Here is a 20377-nt window from a genome sequence, read left to right as displayed (position 1 = left end):
TTCCGACCTAGTAGTGTTTCAATTTTCAACTTCCGACAAATACCTGACCGTGGCCCGCTATACAGCCGTTTTTGGGAAAGTTCCGACCAGGACCTGGTCAACATCCGTTCAAAAGCCAAACTCCCTCCAATTCTTACCAGAAGTTACAAACCGACACCCGAGGTACTGTACCTAGAAGAAGGCGTTCCAGAAAAGGACAAGCTCGAGGAGCAAAGACAAACTATCTGTTTTTGTATGTTTTTTTTGTGGTTGTCGACGTCCTGTCAAGTTCAGACTCGAGCAAAGTTTAGTGTAGTTTCCTTTGTTGCAGAAATAAGGAAGACACTTCCTTGTTTTTTTTTCAAATTTCGAACACAGTCTAGGATACACGATACTCTCGGATCTAATTGTGACGCCAGTGGATTTTAGGATCTAGATTCACTAGCTTCAAGCTCAGAAGTCATAGTCTCTTGATCTATAGGTGTTTTTGGTATCTCCTCCAGACCGACCTTTTCCACGAATCTATCGCTGCTACGCACGACTTCTAGAGTGAGTTAAAACAACTTATGACGCGTCATCGAGCCCAGGACATCTAACAATAAATGTAAATATTCAAAAAAAGGAACGAATGAGAAGAATTGGATAATGAGGAAGAGTGGAAACAAGGAAGAAAAAAAGTATCGAGACAACTGAAAGAGACAGACGAAACGTTCAAAAATGCATGGTTATAAATACTAACCAATTCTTGTCAGGGAGAATTTGAGTAGGGGGTTGGGATTTGATTGGATGGGGATTATAATATATCGCTAAAAGCAATATTTGCAACCCGCAAGTAAGCCGAAAGTGATTAAGGATATAAGGTGTGTGACATGAAGAAATCCGGAAGGATTTTGTCTTTTTAATATGGTTAAGAAATTTTTGGGAGGAAAATGAGAATAATTCTAGAGAACAAAAAATGACATATATTGTGTCTGCAATTGATACTTGGTCTGGAATTTAATCAAACAATGCAGGTGAAATAATTGTGACGCGGAACAAGGAAAAAAAATATTGTGTAGTGCCTGAAGGTGTCGGAAAAATGCCTCCAGAAAATTTAAAATATGAGAAGTTGATTTAAAGTGGGGAGAAATTGATTTTTGATTTTTAAGATTTATTGGTGTTAAGGTATGCATTCTGTGCCATAGTAGCCAAGCTGGTAGCAGCGTTGCACCTCCAACATTGGAAATTCGAGGAAATATTCTTTAAATCCCCACCACCTTTAAAAAGTCAAATTTCAAATTGAAGAACACTTTTCAGAAGGTGCGTCTCATGATAGAGCTGCCAAATGATGGGGTCCAAACTTGGTCACGCAAGAATTGAAATAAGTAGGCACCCATATATCACCCAGTGGTCCATCTCTAGAGAATTCGTATAGGGGTACTTTGAAATGTAAGAAATGGCAACGAGGGGCTAGAAATGGAATTCCATGACGAGGAAGATGGGATCAGAAGTTGTTTGGATGTCTGGACTTCAATGGGTTCGGGTGGGAAGACACCAAGTTTCCTCCGATAGAAGCCCCAGAAAAGATTGAGCCAGTTTCTCTCGTTTTCTGAAAAAGATATCGAAAAGTTGTAAATTGAAAAATGTTCACTTAAATGAGAAAAATATTTTATGCGTTAAAAATTTCAAAACTCTCTTACATGAAACGAGAAAAATAGGCTCAAAGTTGACAGGTTCATTAAAAAATACAGATTAAATGACTAGGCACAGTAACAAATGAGATAGTGATTTGTTATATTCTCTTCCATAGGTCCGAATTATTCTATCAAAATAATAAGATGAATACTTTTGAAAAGAAAACTAATCCGAATATAAAATCTCAGAAATTTTCAAAATCAGTATTTTCGAATTTTGGAATACTTAAACCTAAAATCTAGACCTAAACATCCAGTGATTCTGAAGATCTTCTGAACTTAGGAACTCTTTGAATTCTATAATTAAAAAATCTATTTCCTAGTGTTCGATGAACCTCAAAATTTAAATCCGTACAATCTTTGTCATTCTGGATTTACGATGTTCGATAAATTTCAATTTCGATTCAAAACACCCAGTCAAAAGTTCTTTTTTTCTCTTTTCACTTCAAGAACCCAAAAAAAATATACCACACATTTCCTTTTTTATTATGTCTGGCTTATGATATACAACAAAAGAATGGCCTCTCAGAATATTCTATTGTGTGGATCAAAAATGTGTAGTGGTGATGGTGATGGTGGATTTCAAAAAAAGTAAGTTCTGAGAAACTGAAGTTTTGGTAAATATAGTGATATCTGATATTTCAGAGATTTCTAGACTACTGTTCGGGGAAAATTTTCGAAAAATAGGGGTCAAGTTTCGGCTTTTAAGAGCTTCTTGTTTTTGAATTCTTCGCTCCTAAGTTTTCGTTTCCGCCACCGAAATTAAAAACATTCGCATCTTTTTTGGCTCTCAAACTTTCGAACCCTACCTAAAATAGAGTTTGTGGGTTCCTTTTTAGACCCTCTACATTTTCTCTCTCTCTCCAATTTTTGGTTTTTAATCCTTTTAAATCTATAGAACTTTAAAGGGCAATTTTTCGGGGTGTTAGGGTGAAAAGAATGAAACAAAAAGTGGGAACAACGCCAAACAACTGCTCAGCCTCAAAATTTGAAACTGGTGTCACCTCTCTACGGACAAATCAATCAAAGGAAATAGAAGACAATATTGAACCTTCACCTTTTTTGTGGGATCAGAGTTCAAATGGAAAGCCAAACTACAAGATTTTTCAAACTTTGAAAATTGAGAATTTTTAGGATTTTTGAAGAAAACCAAACTACAAACTCAGCAGACAGAGATAAATTATTCAAGCTAATTCTGGAAATATTTTCAGAATCTCAGATGGTCCATTGTTTTCAAGAAAATTTATTTCCTTGAATTTTTTATTTAGTTTGGTCAATAATCCAGTCAATGATCAATTTTGGAAATTTTAAGAGAGTCAACAAGAAGTTTTGTAGTTTTCGTAGAAATTGAAAAATGACTCCTGATAGAGACTCTAGTAATTGTATTTTTGGAAAGACAGAAATCAGTTTGATTTTGTTTTTGAGAAATTTAAATCTCTTAAACTACAGTATACTGATTCTTGGAATTAGACTCTAAGACAAGATTTGCAGACCTCATATTCGCTTAAATACCCCAAAATTAACAGGATTAGAAGCATTGATGGGATTAGAAGGGTCAGAGATTTTCTGTATGCAACATGAGGATATAAGGGGGACCGGGAGCCGGATATTAGGTAGAAGTTCTCGGAATGGAAACTTTGGTCCAAAACCAAACGAATTAATGTATAATTTGATTATAGAAATTGTAATGGATCTAGGATGAAAACTAGAAAATGACGGAGTTTAAGAATTACTATTGGGGTAACGTTCTGCACAAAAACCGGCAGTCCTGGGTTTTCCTACAAGATATTATATTTTGATTCTCTAAAAATAAAGTCTTAATTTTTTGATTACCTCACTATTTCAGTATTTTTGAAAACCAAAACACACGGTAGAGGTTCATTTTCTATAGTTTGGATCTGGTTTTTTTGAACGAATGTGTAATCAGTAAAAATTACGTTAAATTCCTTAAAGGTGGGGGGACAGGAGATTTTACGGGGGATTTTCGGGGCCAGAGTATGCATTCTACCGTGACGGTGTACAACGCTTAATGTCACTCTGCGTACAGCTGTCGTCCTCGCCTTTATGTATGCAATCCGACGGCCGCTTTCTCTTTGCCCGTGTAGCTCAGTCGGTAGCGGCGCCGCACCCTCCATTCTCGCCCTCACAAGTTCAACTCCTCGAGGGGCGTATGTAAACGGAATTTCGAGAAAATAATTTTTTTCATGTCCCCCCACCTTTAATAGAGTTGTACCAAAAAAAAAACCGGAAATTGTAAGAAAGTCTTTAACTTCCAAGATTTTTAAGATTTTAAAATTTCCAATAAGTTGGAGATCTCAATTTCCTGATACCGTAAAACCTGTATTAGAAGAAGGGGCGGGCCTTCTATTTTTTTCAAGGTACCTTCGGAGGACCCTTCTATTAGAGGTACCCTTCTTTTTTTTCGGGCCATTTTTTCTAAAATTTTTCTAAATTTTTTCTTTTTTCTCCAAGAACCTCTCGGATGACCCTTCTATTAGAGGGGCCCTTCCAATACAGGTTTTACAGGTTTTACGGTATTTTAAAAACATCGACATTGGTTACTCTTTTCGTTTTTTGACGGATGGTAAACAAAATTTTCAGCCTTCTAACCGAAACAAAACATAAACATACTTTTCAGAAAATTTAAAAACGTTTTGCATGTATGTCAAATCAGAAAAAATGATATTGTTTTACTACTGAAATCACTTTCCCTCTCAATCAGATGACGTCGTACCCATGGTTACGTCAATCTACACGAAACCCATAAAAATAATTTTCTTTTTTTTCAATCACATGAACAAATAGGGTGTTTAGATATTACCTTCTACTATACACCCACTGGAGAAATTTTTCGATGCAATTTCCGGGGGACGCTCTAAAAATATATATTTTCGGTCCCATTCAAAGTTCCAAAAATCAACAATAGCAGGAGGAGACAGCAACGACGACGTCAAAGGAATTCAGAAGGATTCAGAAAATAAAAAGTTAGAAAAAAAGTTTTCAAATAAAAATAACAAAAATTTTGGAAACTTAACTATTATTGGTTCTCTAGGGGAAGAACGAAATATTCCTCAAAGTATGTTTCGTTTTTCTTTTTTTTTGGATTTCAATGTGAAAATTTTGGCAAAAAAGAAACAGAGAAAGTGGTCCCGAGATGCCTGCTATACTGAGAAGAACAACTTTTCCATTGACAAAATTCATGAATTTCCAAAGAACGTTTCGTTTTTTTTTCTCTTCTGGAGATCAATTTGGTGACGATAGGGATAGAAAGAAAAAGGAGAACCTATTGAGCCTAAAACGAAAAAAAAGAATAGTGGGCGGAGTTTTGAAAAAGCAAAAAATCAAATGGGAGGAGAATATGGAAACAATGAGATGGACTAGTAAGAAAAAAGTCGGAAAAGTAGCGAGTGGAACAATTTTATTGAGTTCTTTATGACCTTGGGAAGTGGAAGACAAGTATTATGATGATGATGGAATGATAGAAGACGTGAGTATTCAGAATTTCTCTTCTGGAGAAGGATAGAGAAGAATAGAGGGACCAAGTGATGGGATGAATCATTCTAGAAGAAATGAATTTTCGAGTGTTCCGGAAGCAGTGCGTAACTAAAAGGTCAATTCCAGAATTTCACATTCTGAATACTGAAAAAAAAATTGAGCACGATGTAAGGGGTTTTTGTCACGATTTTTGAAAATCCCTGCATTCTAAATTTCTTTGAAATCCGAAAAACATGATGTATTTAGAAGAATTTTTGAACCCGAAGTTTTAGAAAAAAACGCTCTTGAAAGAATTAAGAGTTAAAAAAAAGCAAGCTAATGTGTCATATTTGTTATTTTGAAAGTTAGGATTTCGTTAAAAAACAAAAAAAATACGATTTTCGAAATATCTGAGCAGATAGATCAATCTTAGATAATCGGTTTCGCATTTGCAAATCGAAATCAACAAGAAAAAACTAATTTTTTTTTAAATTTTGACTTCCCGGGGGTGAGCTACAGTAACCCAGAAGACTCGCAAACTAGAAACTTTGGCCAAAACTGATAATAAACTCTATTCAAGAAAAATCTGAAAGCTAGAATCTAAAAAAGGATGATGATAAGCATAAACGGAGGATTATGCCTTTTTTAGGTGGCGAAAGCACACTTAAATATTTACAAAACGTGAGGAATTGAATTGGACTGAAATTGATAAAGCATGAATTCAGGAAATTAGGTCTGTTGATAAAGAATAGTGAAAATCTGAAAAAAGGGAAATTCTGTTAAAATGAAAGAGTTCTATTGTGAATACTCCGATTCCCCATAGGTGCAGTCTGAGCTCAATTGTCTCGGTTCTTTCAAAAGATATCAAAAAAATGTCAACTGATAAATTGTTTATCATAATATCACCAATATTTTATCAGTTGATAAAATTTTGATATCTTTTAATGTAACCGAGATAATTGAGCTCAAAGTGCACGTATTTGGTTGGTTCTATCCGAGGACTTACTGCTAGGGTACTTTCGTAGTAAGCATCTTTTGGCGGCGGTTAGCTGAGCTTGAAAGGATAATGCAGACCAAAATATGATTTCAAAGTCATGAGCCGAATTTCAAGCTACGAAAAAGTTCAATATAAAAATTGGAACACGACCAACACACAAACTTGTTTTCCCAACCCGAAAAAGTTTTCTTTATGAACATCATCGAGAGACAGAAATAGATGTTCAGGTCCAGAATTCCCGTGCTCAATTGTTGTATATGTCTGCTCCTGGTGCCCCCCATGGAGTTGGAGTAAGAAAAATGAAACGCTTCTTGCAAAATAATTTTCCTACGGTACTCGGAAATTCTGAATTGGAGAGGAAGCGTGTTTGCGATTCTTGGAAGATATTCTTTTTTTCGAAAATTTAATCGTGTTAATGTGTGTTACACCACAGAGTCACACATTCATGGACATTGCCTACGTAGAGTTTACTATATATGGAGAGAGCAGAGGTTGTTTGGGTATATACATCTGGATTGGAACGTGCAGTTTGAGGAAATCGGGAAGTGGATGGAAGAATGTTTGGGAGAGAGCTCAGAGAATCAAACCAATTCCTGGTAAAAAGATCGAAGGTTCAAAATAACAAGAGTGGAATTTTGGGACCGAAACAGAGATCAAAACATGAATGGGTATCATGGGGAAGAGGGAAGATCAATCTTTAAATTTGGTTGAATTTTCAAATTGCTGAATCTCACAATTTTGAAATTTCCAAATCCCATCTGTCTTTCCCTACTCATTTTCGATAGAAAAATACAAAAAAATCAATTAACTTTAATAAACTCATAGAATATAAATGAGTCGAATTATAAGGAGCGACATAAAAGCTAAAATGGAAAAAAAATTATGTATTCTTTCAGATTTCAATTCAAAACAGTACATTTATCATAAACCCTTCCTTTAATCGCTCCTTCCTTGTCGTTGCTGGTCCTCCAGCGATGTTCGGCGTGCTAACGCCGTGCGGTGTAGTGTATCATCGTGTGGGTCCTCGTCATCACTCGAAGACCACCAGGGAAAATCCCCAGATGGTCCCACAACCTAATAAGTTATCCAGTCGGTTACTTAGACGCTGTATAGAAGACGTGTAAGAACATAGGGTCATCTGGAGATAGAGGTACCTGTGAAAGAAAATACGAGCCTTGGCTCATAACTTTAAGTTTACTGTATCCCGAATCTTTGAAACCGAGAACCCAAATATCTGAAGCTTCTAGATGTTTTGTGTTCTACATTTTTTTATACTGCTACCAGCCTTTTTTTTTATATAAGGAAGATTTTCAAATGGAGTATAGTAATCTAATTTAGATAAACGATAACACTCGACAATTCCAGATAACGAATTCCCTTCTGAAAAAAAAAGAAATGTCAGGCGCCCAGACTGTCTACTTTCAGTTCACGTGACTCTGTCATGTGGTTCAAGTACACCAGGTCATCAAACTAACTACTGATTACACATGCTGAACTTTTTTAGGCCTTCTCAGGGATTCGACGTTGCTTAATTCTGAAAAATGAACATAGGTGTCACAGAAGAGTCCGACATAACTAATTTGGTTGAGTGACGCTTTCGTAGCTTTCTTTACTTTTCCCTAGAGCCTTGAAATACAAAAAGCCACTTTTGTCTAGTTCACTTTCTCTTTCTTTTCTTCTCTTTTTTTTGTCTGATTTATTTATAATTCAGAGTCTCATGAATTCCTAAATGACGATTAAGATGATGATGATGTGGGAAATCGGAATGAAATGAAAATGAAAAGAAGAAAGAGAAGCCGCCCTTTGATTGTGGATAACGGAAACATCCATCAACCATCAAATCGTCTCTATCTATCTTTCTATTTTCCTATACTAATTACCTTTTCTTATCTCTTTTATCATAATCGCATTTCAATTTCATTTGAAACATGGGCGGCCTCTACTTTCTCTGTCCCTTTTGCAGAGATTCGTGAACATCAGTTCAGTATTCTTCTTTTGAAGTTGAAAAACCACTCCTTTTGGGTGTGATTTTTTGAGATGGTGAAGTTTTTTCTAGAGAGGGTACTGTAGTTTTATGAACGACAAAAATAGTGTTCAAGGGGAGAATCATACCTAGTATCCTTATTGAATATTGAAACCTTCCATACTTACCATATTTTCTCCAATAGAAGATTACCATATACATGCACTTTGAGCTCAATTATCTCTGCTCCTATAAAAGATATCAATATTTTGTCAACGAACAAAATATTGGCGAGATTATAATGAACATTTTGTTAGTTGACGTCTTTTTGATATCTTTCACAGGAAAGGAGATTTATGGGATCAAAGTTGATGTATTGATACCTTTTCCAAGAACCGAGAAAAATTGGCTCCAAGTCTGAAATATTTTTTCCGTTTTTTATTTTTTCTTTTACTCCCAACTACGAAAATATACAAAAACACACCCACTTATTTTTTCCTCCATTAATTATATCCGGGGTATATAAATGTACACCTTCCTTGTCTTGTGTTCTGAGGAAGGGCTGAGGAACACCTGCATAGGCAGAGATGAAATTACATCTGCCCAACCAACTGTCGTTTTGTTGATTTTTTTTCCAATAATTTCTTTGAGAGAAGTTGTATAGTTCATATTGTTTTGAACTTGTTAGAAGTTGTTATTAGCAATGTTCCTAGTGGGAATACAGTTACAAAATTAAATTATCGAATTAGTAAGGAAAAGTGAAAAGGCATAGAAAAGGAGAGATGGTTTGTAATCAATAGTTTGAATAGTTTCAGTGTTTATTATTATGTTAATAGTTTCAGTGTTTATTATTATGTTTTTCTTTAAAATGTATTCCGATTCTTTGAAATTCAAACCTAAATTTTTTAAAGAGTTTAACCATTCCTATGACTTTAACTCAACTATTACCTTGCCGTAAATACTCTCTCACAGAAGCCCACCTTACATTTGTACTTTGAGCTCAATTATCTCGGTTGCCATGAAATATATATAAAATTGGTAAGTCAATAAAATATTGATGATACTATGATAAATATTTTATCAGTTGACAACTTTTTGATACCTCTCATAGGAACTGAGATAATTAATCTCAAAGTGCTCGTGTCTTCTAATAGAGCATTTGCGGTGGTTCTCAATAAAAATACAGAACTAACAAAATAGTTGGATTGATTGGGAAAAATGCATTATTTTGCGAAATTTTAATACCCCATATTGTTACAGAAGAATTAGGGTCCAAGTTACTTGGTTTGGGTTGGATTAATTCAAATTGGTTTTTTTCTTGAAAATCTTTTCATACTTTCCATATTCATACTAGAAACCTTAGTTCTGTGTCCCATTTTCATATTCAAGCCTTCTCATTCGAAACGCTTCCCGCTATTATCCTTCTTCCACCACTCTATTATCCTTGTCTGCTCATGTGTCTGTGAATTTGTGCGTCGTGGTGTTTACGTACTCCCCCTGCCTTCCTCTTCCCCGTACCAATCGCTTCATCTCCGTCTAGTACGAATGGTTGTTTGCAGGGAGTCACACATACTTCATTCTCTATAAAAAACAAATCAAAGGAAATAAACAAACACATATTCTATTTTTTCTAAAAAATTCAAGACATGAGCACCAACGATAACATTCCGGAGCCAGAGAATCCAAAGGAGGTCCGAGAACTTGATGTGAGTTTTGAAAAATAATTGATTTTTGGCTAAAAACTAGAATTTTAAAAACTTCAGAAGGAACTGGACGCCTTGTCAGTTTCATGCTTTTGTGATCAACCTCCTCATGTACCGAGTAGACTTTTTGATAGTGAGTTTTAAATAAAATTGTTAATTAAAACTTTGAGAAAAAAGTTAAGGTCCCACAAAAGTCAGCCCACCTCGGATGATTGATAATGGAGCAGCTGATATGCCTCAATTTGATTTTCAAGCCTATACACAACCAAGAACCACACGAACAGAAGGAATCCTCCGGCTGGAAATACCAAACTTTGCCAGTTTGAAATCAAAAATTAGTACCCCTTTCCAATATATTGGAAGTTTGCCCTGGTGAGTTTCTTTTTCGTTTAGGATGTGTACCTAAAAAGTTTTAAAAATTAAATGAAAACATTTTGAGGGATAATCTACAAACAAAAACCAGATTTTGTTATTATACACAGTTCACCCATTTATTTTTTAGTTGAGGTGTCTGTCAATCAAAAGTTATTAAATTCGCACAGTGAATAGTTTTTTTTGGTGAACAGATTTGGAACTTGAGGAAAACTGCGGGTACAAAAAATTCAATTTTTGCATTGAGCTGAAAAAATTCAATTTTTGGAATCGAGCTAGAAAAAGTGAATTTATCGTTTGAAACCGAACAAAAAAATGTTCACGAAACTTTCTGAATAGTGACGAATCCACTAAAAATTTAGTTGTTTTCCTGAAACTCTGATTCAAGGTAAATTTTTAATCTTGAAGAATACAAGCTTTCTGAATATTCATTCTTTTTTGGACTTGTAGATTTTCATAAACGAATACTTTGGATTTATCTAATAGAAAATTAGCTTACCGTGAAACCTGTAAAAGAAGACCCCCTAATTTCAACTTTGAGCCAATTTATCTAGGTACATATCAAAACGTTGTTAACTGACAAACAGTTTATCATATTATCAGTGATATTTTGTCACTTTACTACTTTTTGATATCTTTCACAGAACCCAAGATAACTGAGCTCAAACTGGATAGAATGAGGACCTTCTATTACAGGTTTTACGGTACTTTCTTTGATGGAATGCAATGCATTGGACTTTTTGATACGTCAAAACCTTAATCCCATAATATTCGGTGAAAAAAATGAATAGAAAAAAAGGACTGAAACAACAGACTTCAACTGAATTCTTATTCCAGGAGGCTCGCCGCAAAAACCGAAAAATCGAAACGAACCTCCGACGCCAAATTCTTCTCTGTGTACATCGACTGTAATCCAGATTCTGAATCCACTCTCTGGTCGTGTGATGCCGTTGTGGAGTTCCGTCTAGTCTCTCGTAATCGAGCCATTCCTGCATTCTCTCGTCAATTCACAAACAAATTCAACTATAATTCGAATAATTGGGGTTTTCCCTCTTTCATGGCCTGGGAGGAGGTGAATAATGCGAATTTCGTGCGGAACGAGTCGGTGACTGTCACCGCACGCGTTGTTGTACAAAAAGTGTTGGGTGTCAGGAACACACCAAAATATGATTTCAGTCAAATGCAGATGAATGTTTGTGATATGACACTGATTATCAATAAGCAAAAGTTGTTTGTCAATAAGGCGGTGGGTCAGAATTCAAATTTCCATATATAACTCGTGAAAATTTCCAGTACCTTGCTCTCTACTCACCTGTCTTCTATGCAATGTTCTTCTCCAATTTCCAAGAACGAGAGAAGACTCAAATCGAACTAGAAGACGTCGTTCTCGAGGAATTTCGAGAACTTTTAAATATCATCTATCCGTGTCACAAACCAGTGACAGCTGACAACGTTGAATATCTTCTGGAGTTAGGAGATAAATATGAGATACAGTATGTCATGGATGAGTGCGAGCGGTTTTTGATGGGCAATGAGGATATTGAGGCAATTGTGAAGTTTATGTGGGCGGATCAGTATTTGTTGGCAAAGTTACAGGTCAGTTTGAAACATCAGAATACGAAAATCGAATCATAACTAAATTATTACGTATTCCAGGATAGCTGTCTACGAAACATCACAAGTGTCGCTCAAGTAAAAGACATCCGTACCAAAAAGAATTCAAGAATATTAGCGATACCACCAAGGCAGCGCTTCTGGATAAGATTCTCAAAATCATAAACTGAACATTTTGCATATTTGAAACCCTTGGCTTTTTTCTATCTAGCATGCATCTCATCACATTTTATTTGGATAAATTGTTTTTTTTTTCAATTTTCTGTTTCAGGTTCCTGGGAAGGATTTTTGGGCTCGTCGTGGAATGAAACTCTGCTTTGAACTATTCTTCAAAGATTATTTTTTTCAAAAATTATCTGGAGATTCCTTATGAACAATTCCAATAATCAGAAGCAACGTCAAAAAAACTTTTTGAATTACAGAATATATTTTAATTTTTATAGTCAGGGACTATGGTGAAAACTACAAAACCACAACATGAAATTCCGTTTTTATTTGAATATCAAGTTTCATGATCTTCGCTTTTTGAAGTCCAGGTGTTTTATTGTTGTTCAGCCATCACTCAAACAATTTTACTCATAGTACATGTTTCCAGTTTTCTTTTTACTATTTCCAATCAACATCGTCCTGTGTTATTATGAAAACGCTTCATATTACGGTAAAATTCTTTTTAAAGTGGATCAAAATCAGAAAACTGTTTCAGTTCCGGAATGGAGCAGCTTTTTAAACTTCCAAAAGAATGAACAAAGATTCGTTTGACGAATACGATAGTGGAATTGCACCCGTTTATTCAAAAAGTTTGTTATCAAAATATCCAGGAAAACTCGAAACTTTTCAGTCGATGTCACTAAACCAATCGGTTACAACCCAAATGCCCCAAAACGGTATCTTTACTATTAACAATCACCAAATTCTGTCTGTGTGTCCGTTTGTTCCCGGTTCCACGACCCTAGCGAAGTCCCCAGTAGACCGAAAATTTCCAAGTTTTCACAGATGATCCGAAATAGCAGCGAGATGATGCCCGTCTATTTTATGTTTCGAAATTTTGAGTTTGACGCCTTCTGGAGACGTTCTTCTATTTCTACAGTGCAAATCTTTCGAAGTAATATTTACGTCATTCCCGCCCAACCCCCTCTTTTTTTCTTATCCACACTATATCTGACAAAAAGGTGATTTTGTGGAAATAATTAATTAGTCTTAGTTTTGAAAGAAGAGAGAAACAAAAAGTTCAGTAAACTTTAAAATTCTGACTTTCTGAATCCCCTAACTTCTCAAAAACTGAATTTCGGAGATTCTGATTCACGAAATTTGATTATTTTTTTAGAAAATGCGAAATTTCTAACCATTCCTATGCTTCAAACATTTTGGTTTCACTCTGAAATTCTAAAATTCTAATTCAGAAATTCGGAAAATTGGAAAAACGGGAACTCGAAAATACCGAGATTTGAAACTTCGGGAATCTTAAAGTTTGAAAATCAGAGAATTCAAATGTCCAATGTTTCGGATATCCAGAAGTATAAAAATTCAGATATTCGGAAGATTACGAAATTAAAAAATTTGAAAGTTAGAACACTCGAAATTTTGAAAATCCAAAATCTCGAAAGCAAAAAACCAGAAAAACCAAAAACTTAAAAGTTCAGAATATCAGAAAGCCCAAGTTCGAAATTTAGAAAATTCGAAAATTCATAAACTTTGTGAATCAAAAAACTCAGAAATGTGTTTTAGAGAAAATTCTGAAAATCTTTTCGTGTTAAAATTTTGGGAATTTGTGAAGTAGAATCTCAGAAAGTCGGAAATACGGAAACTCGAAAATACAAAATTTCAGAAATTATGAGTTCTGAAATGAAGTATTTTGATAGAAAAATCTGTGAGCTCTAGAATCGCAGTTCCGAAATTTCAGGACTCCTGAATTTCGAAACTTCTGAAAAAATTATAAGTTGTCAAATTTCAAGATATTCGGAAATTCAGAAAAATTATTAGTTCTAAAAATTTGGAAATTTTGAACAGTTCGTGTCTCAACTAATGTAAGACACATTTCTGATCTACATTTCTGATTTATCTGTCCAAGCCCAAACTCAATCGGTTAAGGGTGTTGTAAGCGGGAGCCAGAAGGTTTAGCCCCGAAGGCGCATAAGCAGACTGTCACCACGGCCTCGCGGATGGAAACCTAGACTTAAAAATTGGAAAGCGCGCCAAGTTTGGAGGCGTAGCGCGGTCGCGTCGCGGCTTTTCGGTGAGTAGCGACTCAACAACGTTTAACTTCACGTTTTTTCAAAACACGTTTCAAAATTATCGAATCTGGCACGCAGTCAACTTCTGTGTGCGACGAAGCGCGCGTTTTTCAGGTTCCCAACCGCGATGGCGTGTTCCAGTTTATGAAAGTTGACAACACAATCAACTAAAACTTCGTCTTCTGATTCTCTCCGATTCGGAGATTCAAACGTTTTTAGTGAAGCCAGGAGATTGTAGCCGCCGACAGGCGGCGGAAATCGACTGGTTGTATTACATTTACATGATTGTGTTCCCTTCGTTTATAATCAATGCACATTCCATTGTTGGAGTTTTCATGAAGGACACAGACAAAATGTCAAAGGTAGAAATTTCGAAGAGTTCTTGTAGAACCTGATTTATTCTAGCTCAACGTTGGTCTCACCAATATTATGACGATGACCTTCATTTTGGGTGTGATGGCTGATAAAATTCCTAGAACCGGATCGATCCCATTGCTTGGAATCTACATAATCATTAATCTATTGATTATGGTAATTGCTGTGGGAAATATTGTCTTAATTGGAAAACTAAGAAAATGTGCAATACCTAAATTGACAGGCAGGAAAACCAAGTTGCGGTGGGTGAAACCTTCTAGAAACATTCAAATTTTATTTCAGAAGAAAACTAGAATGGTGTGTGGGTGATCCTCAGGAAACAATATGTATGGTGGTTCTGTCAATAGCGAATGCAGTAAATTTCATTGTGATCATTATTTTCTGGATAAAAGACTCTTCATAAAATTTCGTCATAAACAGCAAGAGACAGAATCAAACATGAACTTTCTGTCTTTTTTTTTCAAAGCAAATGAAAATATCAAATTTCGTCCCGTTCTCTGCTTTCTCATGCTTATACGTACTTATGTATAACCTCAAAATATACTCTATTTGACTTTATATAATGCATTCTGTTCTCATTTTTCTGATCTCGTTTCTTGTAAATATTACTACATGCTTCTATGAAAACTCATCGCATTATGGTACGCTTTGAAAACTCAAAAGTCATTTTGTGAGGAAGATAATTTCAGTGCCAGAATGGAACAAGTTTCTTGATCAACAACAAAAACTAGTCAGCGATTTGTTCGAAAAGTATGATAGTAGTATTTCACCAGTATACTCCAAAAGTAAGATATCCAGAGCTTTTCTTCAGACATGGAAATCTAAAAAATTTGAGTTGATATCAATAAACCCATTGGATACAACCCAATTGCTCCGAAACGGTACAACTACACTATTTTTATGTACAATATAAAGTTGGTAGAGGTTCTCGAGCCAGAGGAAAAGGTTTCAGTGGTCATGGAAATGGCTGAGGTGAGGAATATTGCGATTCTAACTATCCACATCGTTTTCAGCACTGGTATGATCCTCGTCTTGCCTGGAATCCATCACTCTACGATGACATTGAGATGCTTCATATGAGACAGGAGAAAGTGTGGAGTCCAACTATAAATATGTTTAGAATGTGATATGCCTTTTTTGAAATCGAAATTTCCAGAATCGTTTTTTTTCAGAAACGACATTGCTGATTTTCGTGACCAAGATTTTCGGATGGTGTCTCTAGACAATACTGGCCACATCTACTCCTCTTTATCTCTTCGAGTATCCGTAAATTGTCCATTGGACGTCAGAAAGTTCCCATTCGATTCACAAACTTGTACCATTCAATTTTCAATGCCCCTATTTTTTATTCAGTATGTCGAGATGTTCAGCCAGATTTATGATGGGATTTTGAACAAAACCGTTTGGAAGAGAATGGTTTTTAATTAAACTGGCTTGGATAGAAAATATCAATTGACTTTAGGGAAACTCTGAATGGGACCTAGTAAATTTAACAAATCGAGTCGAAATATTGAGCTATAACGACGGAATTGGAGATATGCAATTGGCAACTTTCGAGATCAAAATTCAGAGGAATCCATTGTATTACATTTATATGATTGTTTTTCCTTCTTTTGTGATCAATGCATTGTCGATTGTTGGAGTTTTCATGAAGAGGACAGATAAGATGTCAAAGGTGAGCAGTTTTTTACTTGAAAATTGAAAATCAATGATTCCAGCTCAACGTTGGTCTCACCAACATTATGACGATGACCTTCATCTTGGGTGTGATGGCTGATAAAATTCCTAGAACCGGATCGATCCCATTGCTTGGAATCTACATAATCATTAATCTGTTCATAATGATAGTCGCTGTTGGGATTACTGTACTTATGGGTAGCATCCGGAAGTGTGCGATTCCCCGATTGAGAATGAAGAAGACGGAGCTGCGGTAAGGGAAATTCTAGGGAATACGAAAAATAAGAATATCTTGCAGTCAATGGATCGAGTGGGTTTTGGGAGACCCCATGGAAACAATATGTATGACTGTGCTGGGAACAATCAACGCATTGAATTTCTTCGTGGTGATTGTTTTCTGGATAAGGGATTCATGATTTAAAAATTTTGTTTGCAAAAATGAAGATTTCTTTTCACATTAGTTTTAATGAACTCGCATGGTTTTCATAAAAAGGATGCACTCAAACGTACTTGGGCAGGTCCCGGAAACCCGAAAATATTGCCAAATACGGGGTTTTATTTCATGAAAAACATCCTCAAGTAAAGAAGTATCAAGGGATGCATTACAAGTTTATGGCTACCGTAACCTTCAATATCTAATTTTTCTTCCCTACAGTACCTCAAAACTCCACATCCAACTCCAGATTCATTGCTATTTTCCCATAAGAGACAAACCAAAAGTACCATTTCATCCATTGTAAATCGGTCATCATTTTCTCACTCAAAAGACTCTATTCAGTTATACAGTGCCCATAAACACAGCCTCATTGCACATAATCACATTCCTCCTTCACCTCATCACAATGTTCAGAGACTATGCGACGCTCTTCTTCCCAGAAGTACCAATTCAGAAACCAGGTGTGCTGCGGGACCCACCGTTCGGTCCGCCCCCAACAGCCCACCCTACCGTCTTCTTTCATTTACTAATCATTCCATTCATAATGTATCCCATCGCTCTTCCCCCCATCAATTGCAACAGTATGTTGAAATTCTCTTGTACGAAAGTAGTGATAAACGACTCTGTCGGATCAACATACACTCTTCGTGTACAGAATTCATCGTCCACGTTCTGCTCTTTGATTATTAAGTCAAGTCACCCACATTTGTTCAGAGTTTGTGATCAGAGTAAGTTGTTTCTGAAAGAGTGAAAGGAAAAACTTCGAATATGAATTTTCAGGTCTTCTATGCCAACATCTCGATCCTCAAGAAGAGTTCGACATCGTTATTGAAATGATAAAAAACTCAATAAATCTATACGAGGACTACTTTGTCTGCATTGGTACTGGCAACGACGTTACTACGATCCCTGTGGAGTTCAAGACAGTCGATGAAAGGTAATATCATTAGTTCAGGCTCCGCACGCGCATTTGGCATGAAATCTGGCTCATTTTGTATTTCGACACTGTAGTTTTATACACATCTTTACTTCACATAGTGTTTGCATAGGATCTTGAATTTTATCCTGGAAAATTCCATGAGCTATTCAAATTTTCGGACTAATTGTGTGAGAGAGAGAGAGAGTTTGACGAGTGTTGGGAAAAAAACTATTAGAACTAAATAGAAAATAACTTAACATACCGTTTTTCTCTAACTTTTTTCAACATCCTTCTCGGGCAGTTATCAAAAACTGAAGTCCTCAGAACATTAAAAAAAAAAGAAAGAACATGCCTGTAATAACAGAGTAGACGAATTGCACTGTAAGAACTGCACTAACTGATTTGCACGAATTTCTGTTAGAGGGTGCGCTTCTATGTTTTTAAACACGTCTTAGGGAGGGCTTCTATTAGATATGACAATTAGAGGTGGGCTGCACAAGCCCGTACATCATATGAACATCTTACTATACAGTTTCATAACAATCATTAGTTTCAGATGCGAATCACCAGACCGTCCTTCAAATGCAGCCGTCGAGTGCCAGATCTGTTTTCAACCATTCGATGAAAACGAAAGAGTTCCAAGAATTGTTAAGGAGTGTGGACACACTTTGTGTCAACGTTGTTGCCAGCATTTGATGATTCCAAACAAAAATCGATTCATAATTTGCCCAGTCGACAGAATGTCAACAGTTGTCTACGGTAAGTCTCGGCAGTTCACAGTAATTCTCGAATATTTCGTTATTTTAGAAAATGTTAACAATCTTCCAAAGAATTTCACTCTTATGCAAGTAATCAGCGAGTCGAACGTCAAAATAACAAAAACTGGTCCACCTTTCTGCATCACTCACAAAAAACAGAGACTGTTCTTCGTGTGTACGGAAGCTGGTTGCTCCTCGAAAAGAAAGTTGATGTGTGGCGAGTGTATGCTCGAGGACGGTCCCCACGGAGGTCACTCCTACATCTCATCCAAAAAGTTTTTCGGAAACAAAAAGAAGTTCGAGGAGGACCTCGATGCTACCGAGAACCTGATGTGGGAACTTATGAAGAAGCATAAGGAGTTAAAGACTAGATTGGAGAAGGTGTATTCAGAGAAACGTTTGAAAGTCACGGAGATGTACGATGAGGTTATGGGCGAGATGGAGGCAAAACAGAGAGATCTGATTGACGAGAATGACAAAACTATTTTCTTTGGGTTGTCAGAGATTGCATGCCTCACTTTTAGACTCCAAAATGATGTGTATAAATTGAGGCGATTCCGTTTATCACTCTTAGAGGTTCTGCGTCAAGATCGTATTCACAGCCATGATGTTTATACTTTGGCTCAACGGATCGAGTCTGTTCAAGCTTTCTCAGAAATATGGAATATCTTACAAGATATGCTCGTTGAGAAAGCGGAAGAGCTTCCTGACGGCCAGGTAAGGTTGATTATACGAAATTTAAAGCTCATTAAAAATTTTCAGGTTGATCAGGAAAGAAGAACTAAACTCAGATCTTGTTTAGGTCTTGTTGAGAAAATAGAAATCGTGTTCTCACGAAAGCGTGATAATCTGAATGCTGACACAGAAAAACAGAAGAAACTAGCTGAACAGTTTAGACAAATTCAAAAGGAAGCTGAGAAGCCATTGGTTCCATTGAGAATCAAAAGATCAGCTGCAATGGAATCTCTGTTAGGAGACTACAAATATGATCTCCTGGGATTGGAGGAAATCGAGTCTCTCATTGAATCTAATCTCCAGAAGCTTTTCCAAACTCGAAAATCCATCGCCAAAATCGTAGAGACTGGCTTGAACTTCCATCTAGTTCATGATGGAAAAATGGAACTTCCCGTGTTTGTGAGATTTCCAATTGGTGAGTTTTGAAGAATCAAGTTCTTACTACTTCTTTTTTACTACTTCTTTCCAGATATCAATCACTTCACGTTGGAAAGAGAACTCAATTTGGATGTTGACTTCAATCTGGTTTTCGGGAGTTCGTGAAGTTTGTATCGTTCTTTTTATCTGTTGATATTGCTTCATGAAATTCTATTACGTTTTGGTTTTTCTCTTGTTTCTTTTTTTCATTCTGATGTTCAATTGACATGTTTTTGTACTGGTTTCTTAATAATATAAACTTTTTTTTTTGAAGAAAAATCTTGTAGTTGAAAAATATTTTCAGAAAGTTAGATGGAAATTCCATGGAATCATGTCAAACATCATCAAGAAAAAAGATATATTTGATGTGCAGCTGAATAGAGATGGGAAGTTTTTGAGTTTATAAAAACATTTGAAAAAAAATTAGAAAGACTATTTTCACTTGCAAAAAACCTTTTTTGAATTATGAACCCAGAAAATTTGGATAAATCCATACTTGTAAAACTCCGGGCCGACCTGCCAAAGAACGGGCCGGATGGGGCCGGGCCTCCGAAAATTGGAAATAAAACCATGGCCCGGCCGTTACAAGTATGGATAAATCCAGAAAAAATTACCACAAATAAATTCAATTGGTTCGTTGACTATTAGGTTGGAAGGAAAGTAACTGTCCATTTTTAATTCGTAAATAATACAAAAATCAAAATTATCCAAGATTGACAGTGTCCACCGTCGTGGTCCACAACTTTCAGGTAAGTTGTGGATACCATCTCTTCAGAAGCCAGCTGGCGGCGAATCAAAGTATACTTTCAGTGTCGTTTTTATATCATCGACAGTTTAAAATTATTTTCCCTCCAGAGGACGTTGCATATCTCCGAATAACCAATCATAAAAGGGTCAAGTCTGGAGTAAATGGAATGTGGAGAGCCGTTCATTCAAAGCGGCTTAATTTTTTGGCCAAAAATCTTTGACTGCTGGTACTGATAGACATCAAGCTTTATGACATACTTTTCAGAACTTCCGTATGGAATACGTCAAATTATGTTTAAAAACTGAA

At 36.1% G+C, this 20377-nt stretch overlaps 5 protein-coding genes across 5 annotated transcripts; all 5 read left to right on the top strand.

Moving 5' to 3' along the window:
• Positions 1-234: 234 nt before the first annotated feature.
• CBG25620 lies at positions 235-672 on the top strand (the record flags this gene model as incomplete). The annotated part of the gene is made up of 2 exons (XM_045242466.1): positions 235-294; positions 613-672. 2 exons carry the CDS (start codon positions 235-237, stop codon positions 670-672), a joined length of 120 nt encoding a protein of 39 aa, XP_045098156.1.
• A 9060-nt stretch (positions 673-9732) lies between these two features.
• Positions 9733-11940, top strand: Cbr-bath-38 (the record flags this gene model as incomplete). The annotated part of the gene is made up of 6 exons (XM_002630921.1): positions 9733-9792; positions 9850-9922; positions 9972-10161; positions 10999-11407; positions 11455-11757; positions 11818-11940. 6 exons carry the CDS (start codon positions 9733-9735, stop codon positions 11938-11940), a joined length of 1158 nt encoding a protein of 385 aa, XP_002630967.1.
• A 574-nt stretch (positions 11941-12514) lies between these two features.
• On the top strand, positions 12515-13017 carry CBG25619 (the record flags this gene model as incomplete). The annotated part of the gene is made up of 2 exons (XM_045242465.1): positions 12515-12612; positions 13008-13017. 2 exons carry the CDS (start codon positions 12515-12517, stop codon positions 13015-13017), a joined length of 108 nt encoding a protein of 35 aa, XP_045098155.1.
• A 1926-nt stretch (positions 13018-14943) lies between these two features.
• On the top strand, positions 14944-16474 carry Cbr-lgc-18 (the record flags this gene model as incomplete). Its single annotated transcript, XM_002630922.2, has 8 exons — positions 14944-15022; positions 15071-15166; positions 15217-15353; positions 15395-15504; positions 15554-15797; positions 15844-16056; positions 16100-16311; positions 16357-16474. 8 exons carry the CDS (start codon positions 14944-14946, stop codon positions 16472-16474), a joined length of 1209 nt encoding a protein of 402 aa, XP_002630968.2.
• Positions 16475-16900: 426 nt separating this feature from the next.
• On the top strand, positions 16901-19449 carry CBG25618 (the record flags this gene model as incomplete). The annotated part of the gene is made up of 6 exons (XM_045242464.1): positions 16901-17222; positions 17275-17431; positions 17970-18172; positions 18221-18888; positions 18934-19321; positions 19376-19449. 6 exons carry the CDS (start codon positions 16901-16903, stop codon positions 19447-19449), a joined length of 1812 nt encoding a protein of 603 aa, XP_045098154.1.
• Between the last annotated feature and the right edge of the window lie 928 nt (positions 19450-20377).

The sequence above is a fragment of the Caenorhabditis briggsae genome, assembly GCF_000004555.2.
Source record: "Caenorhabditis briggsae complete genome, chrII, whole genome shotgun sequence".
In the NCBI taxonomy this organism is placed as follows: Eukaryota; Metazoa; Nematoda; class Chromadorea; order Rhabditida; family Rhabditidae; genus Caenorhabditis; species Caenorhabditis briggsae.
This window is presented reverse-complemented; position numbering and strand designations above follow the sequence as displayed.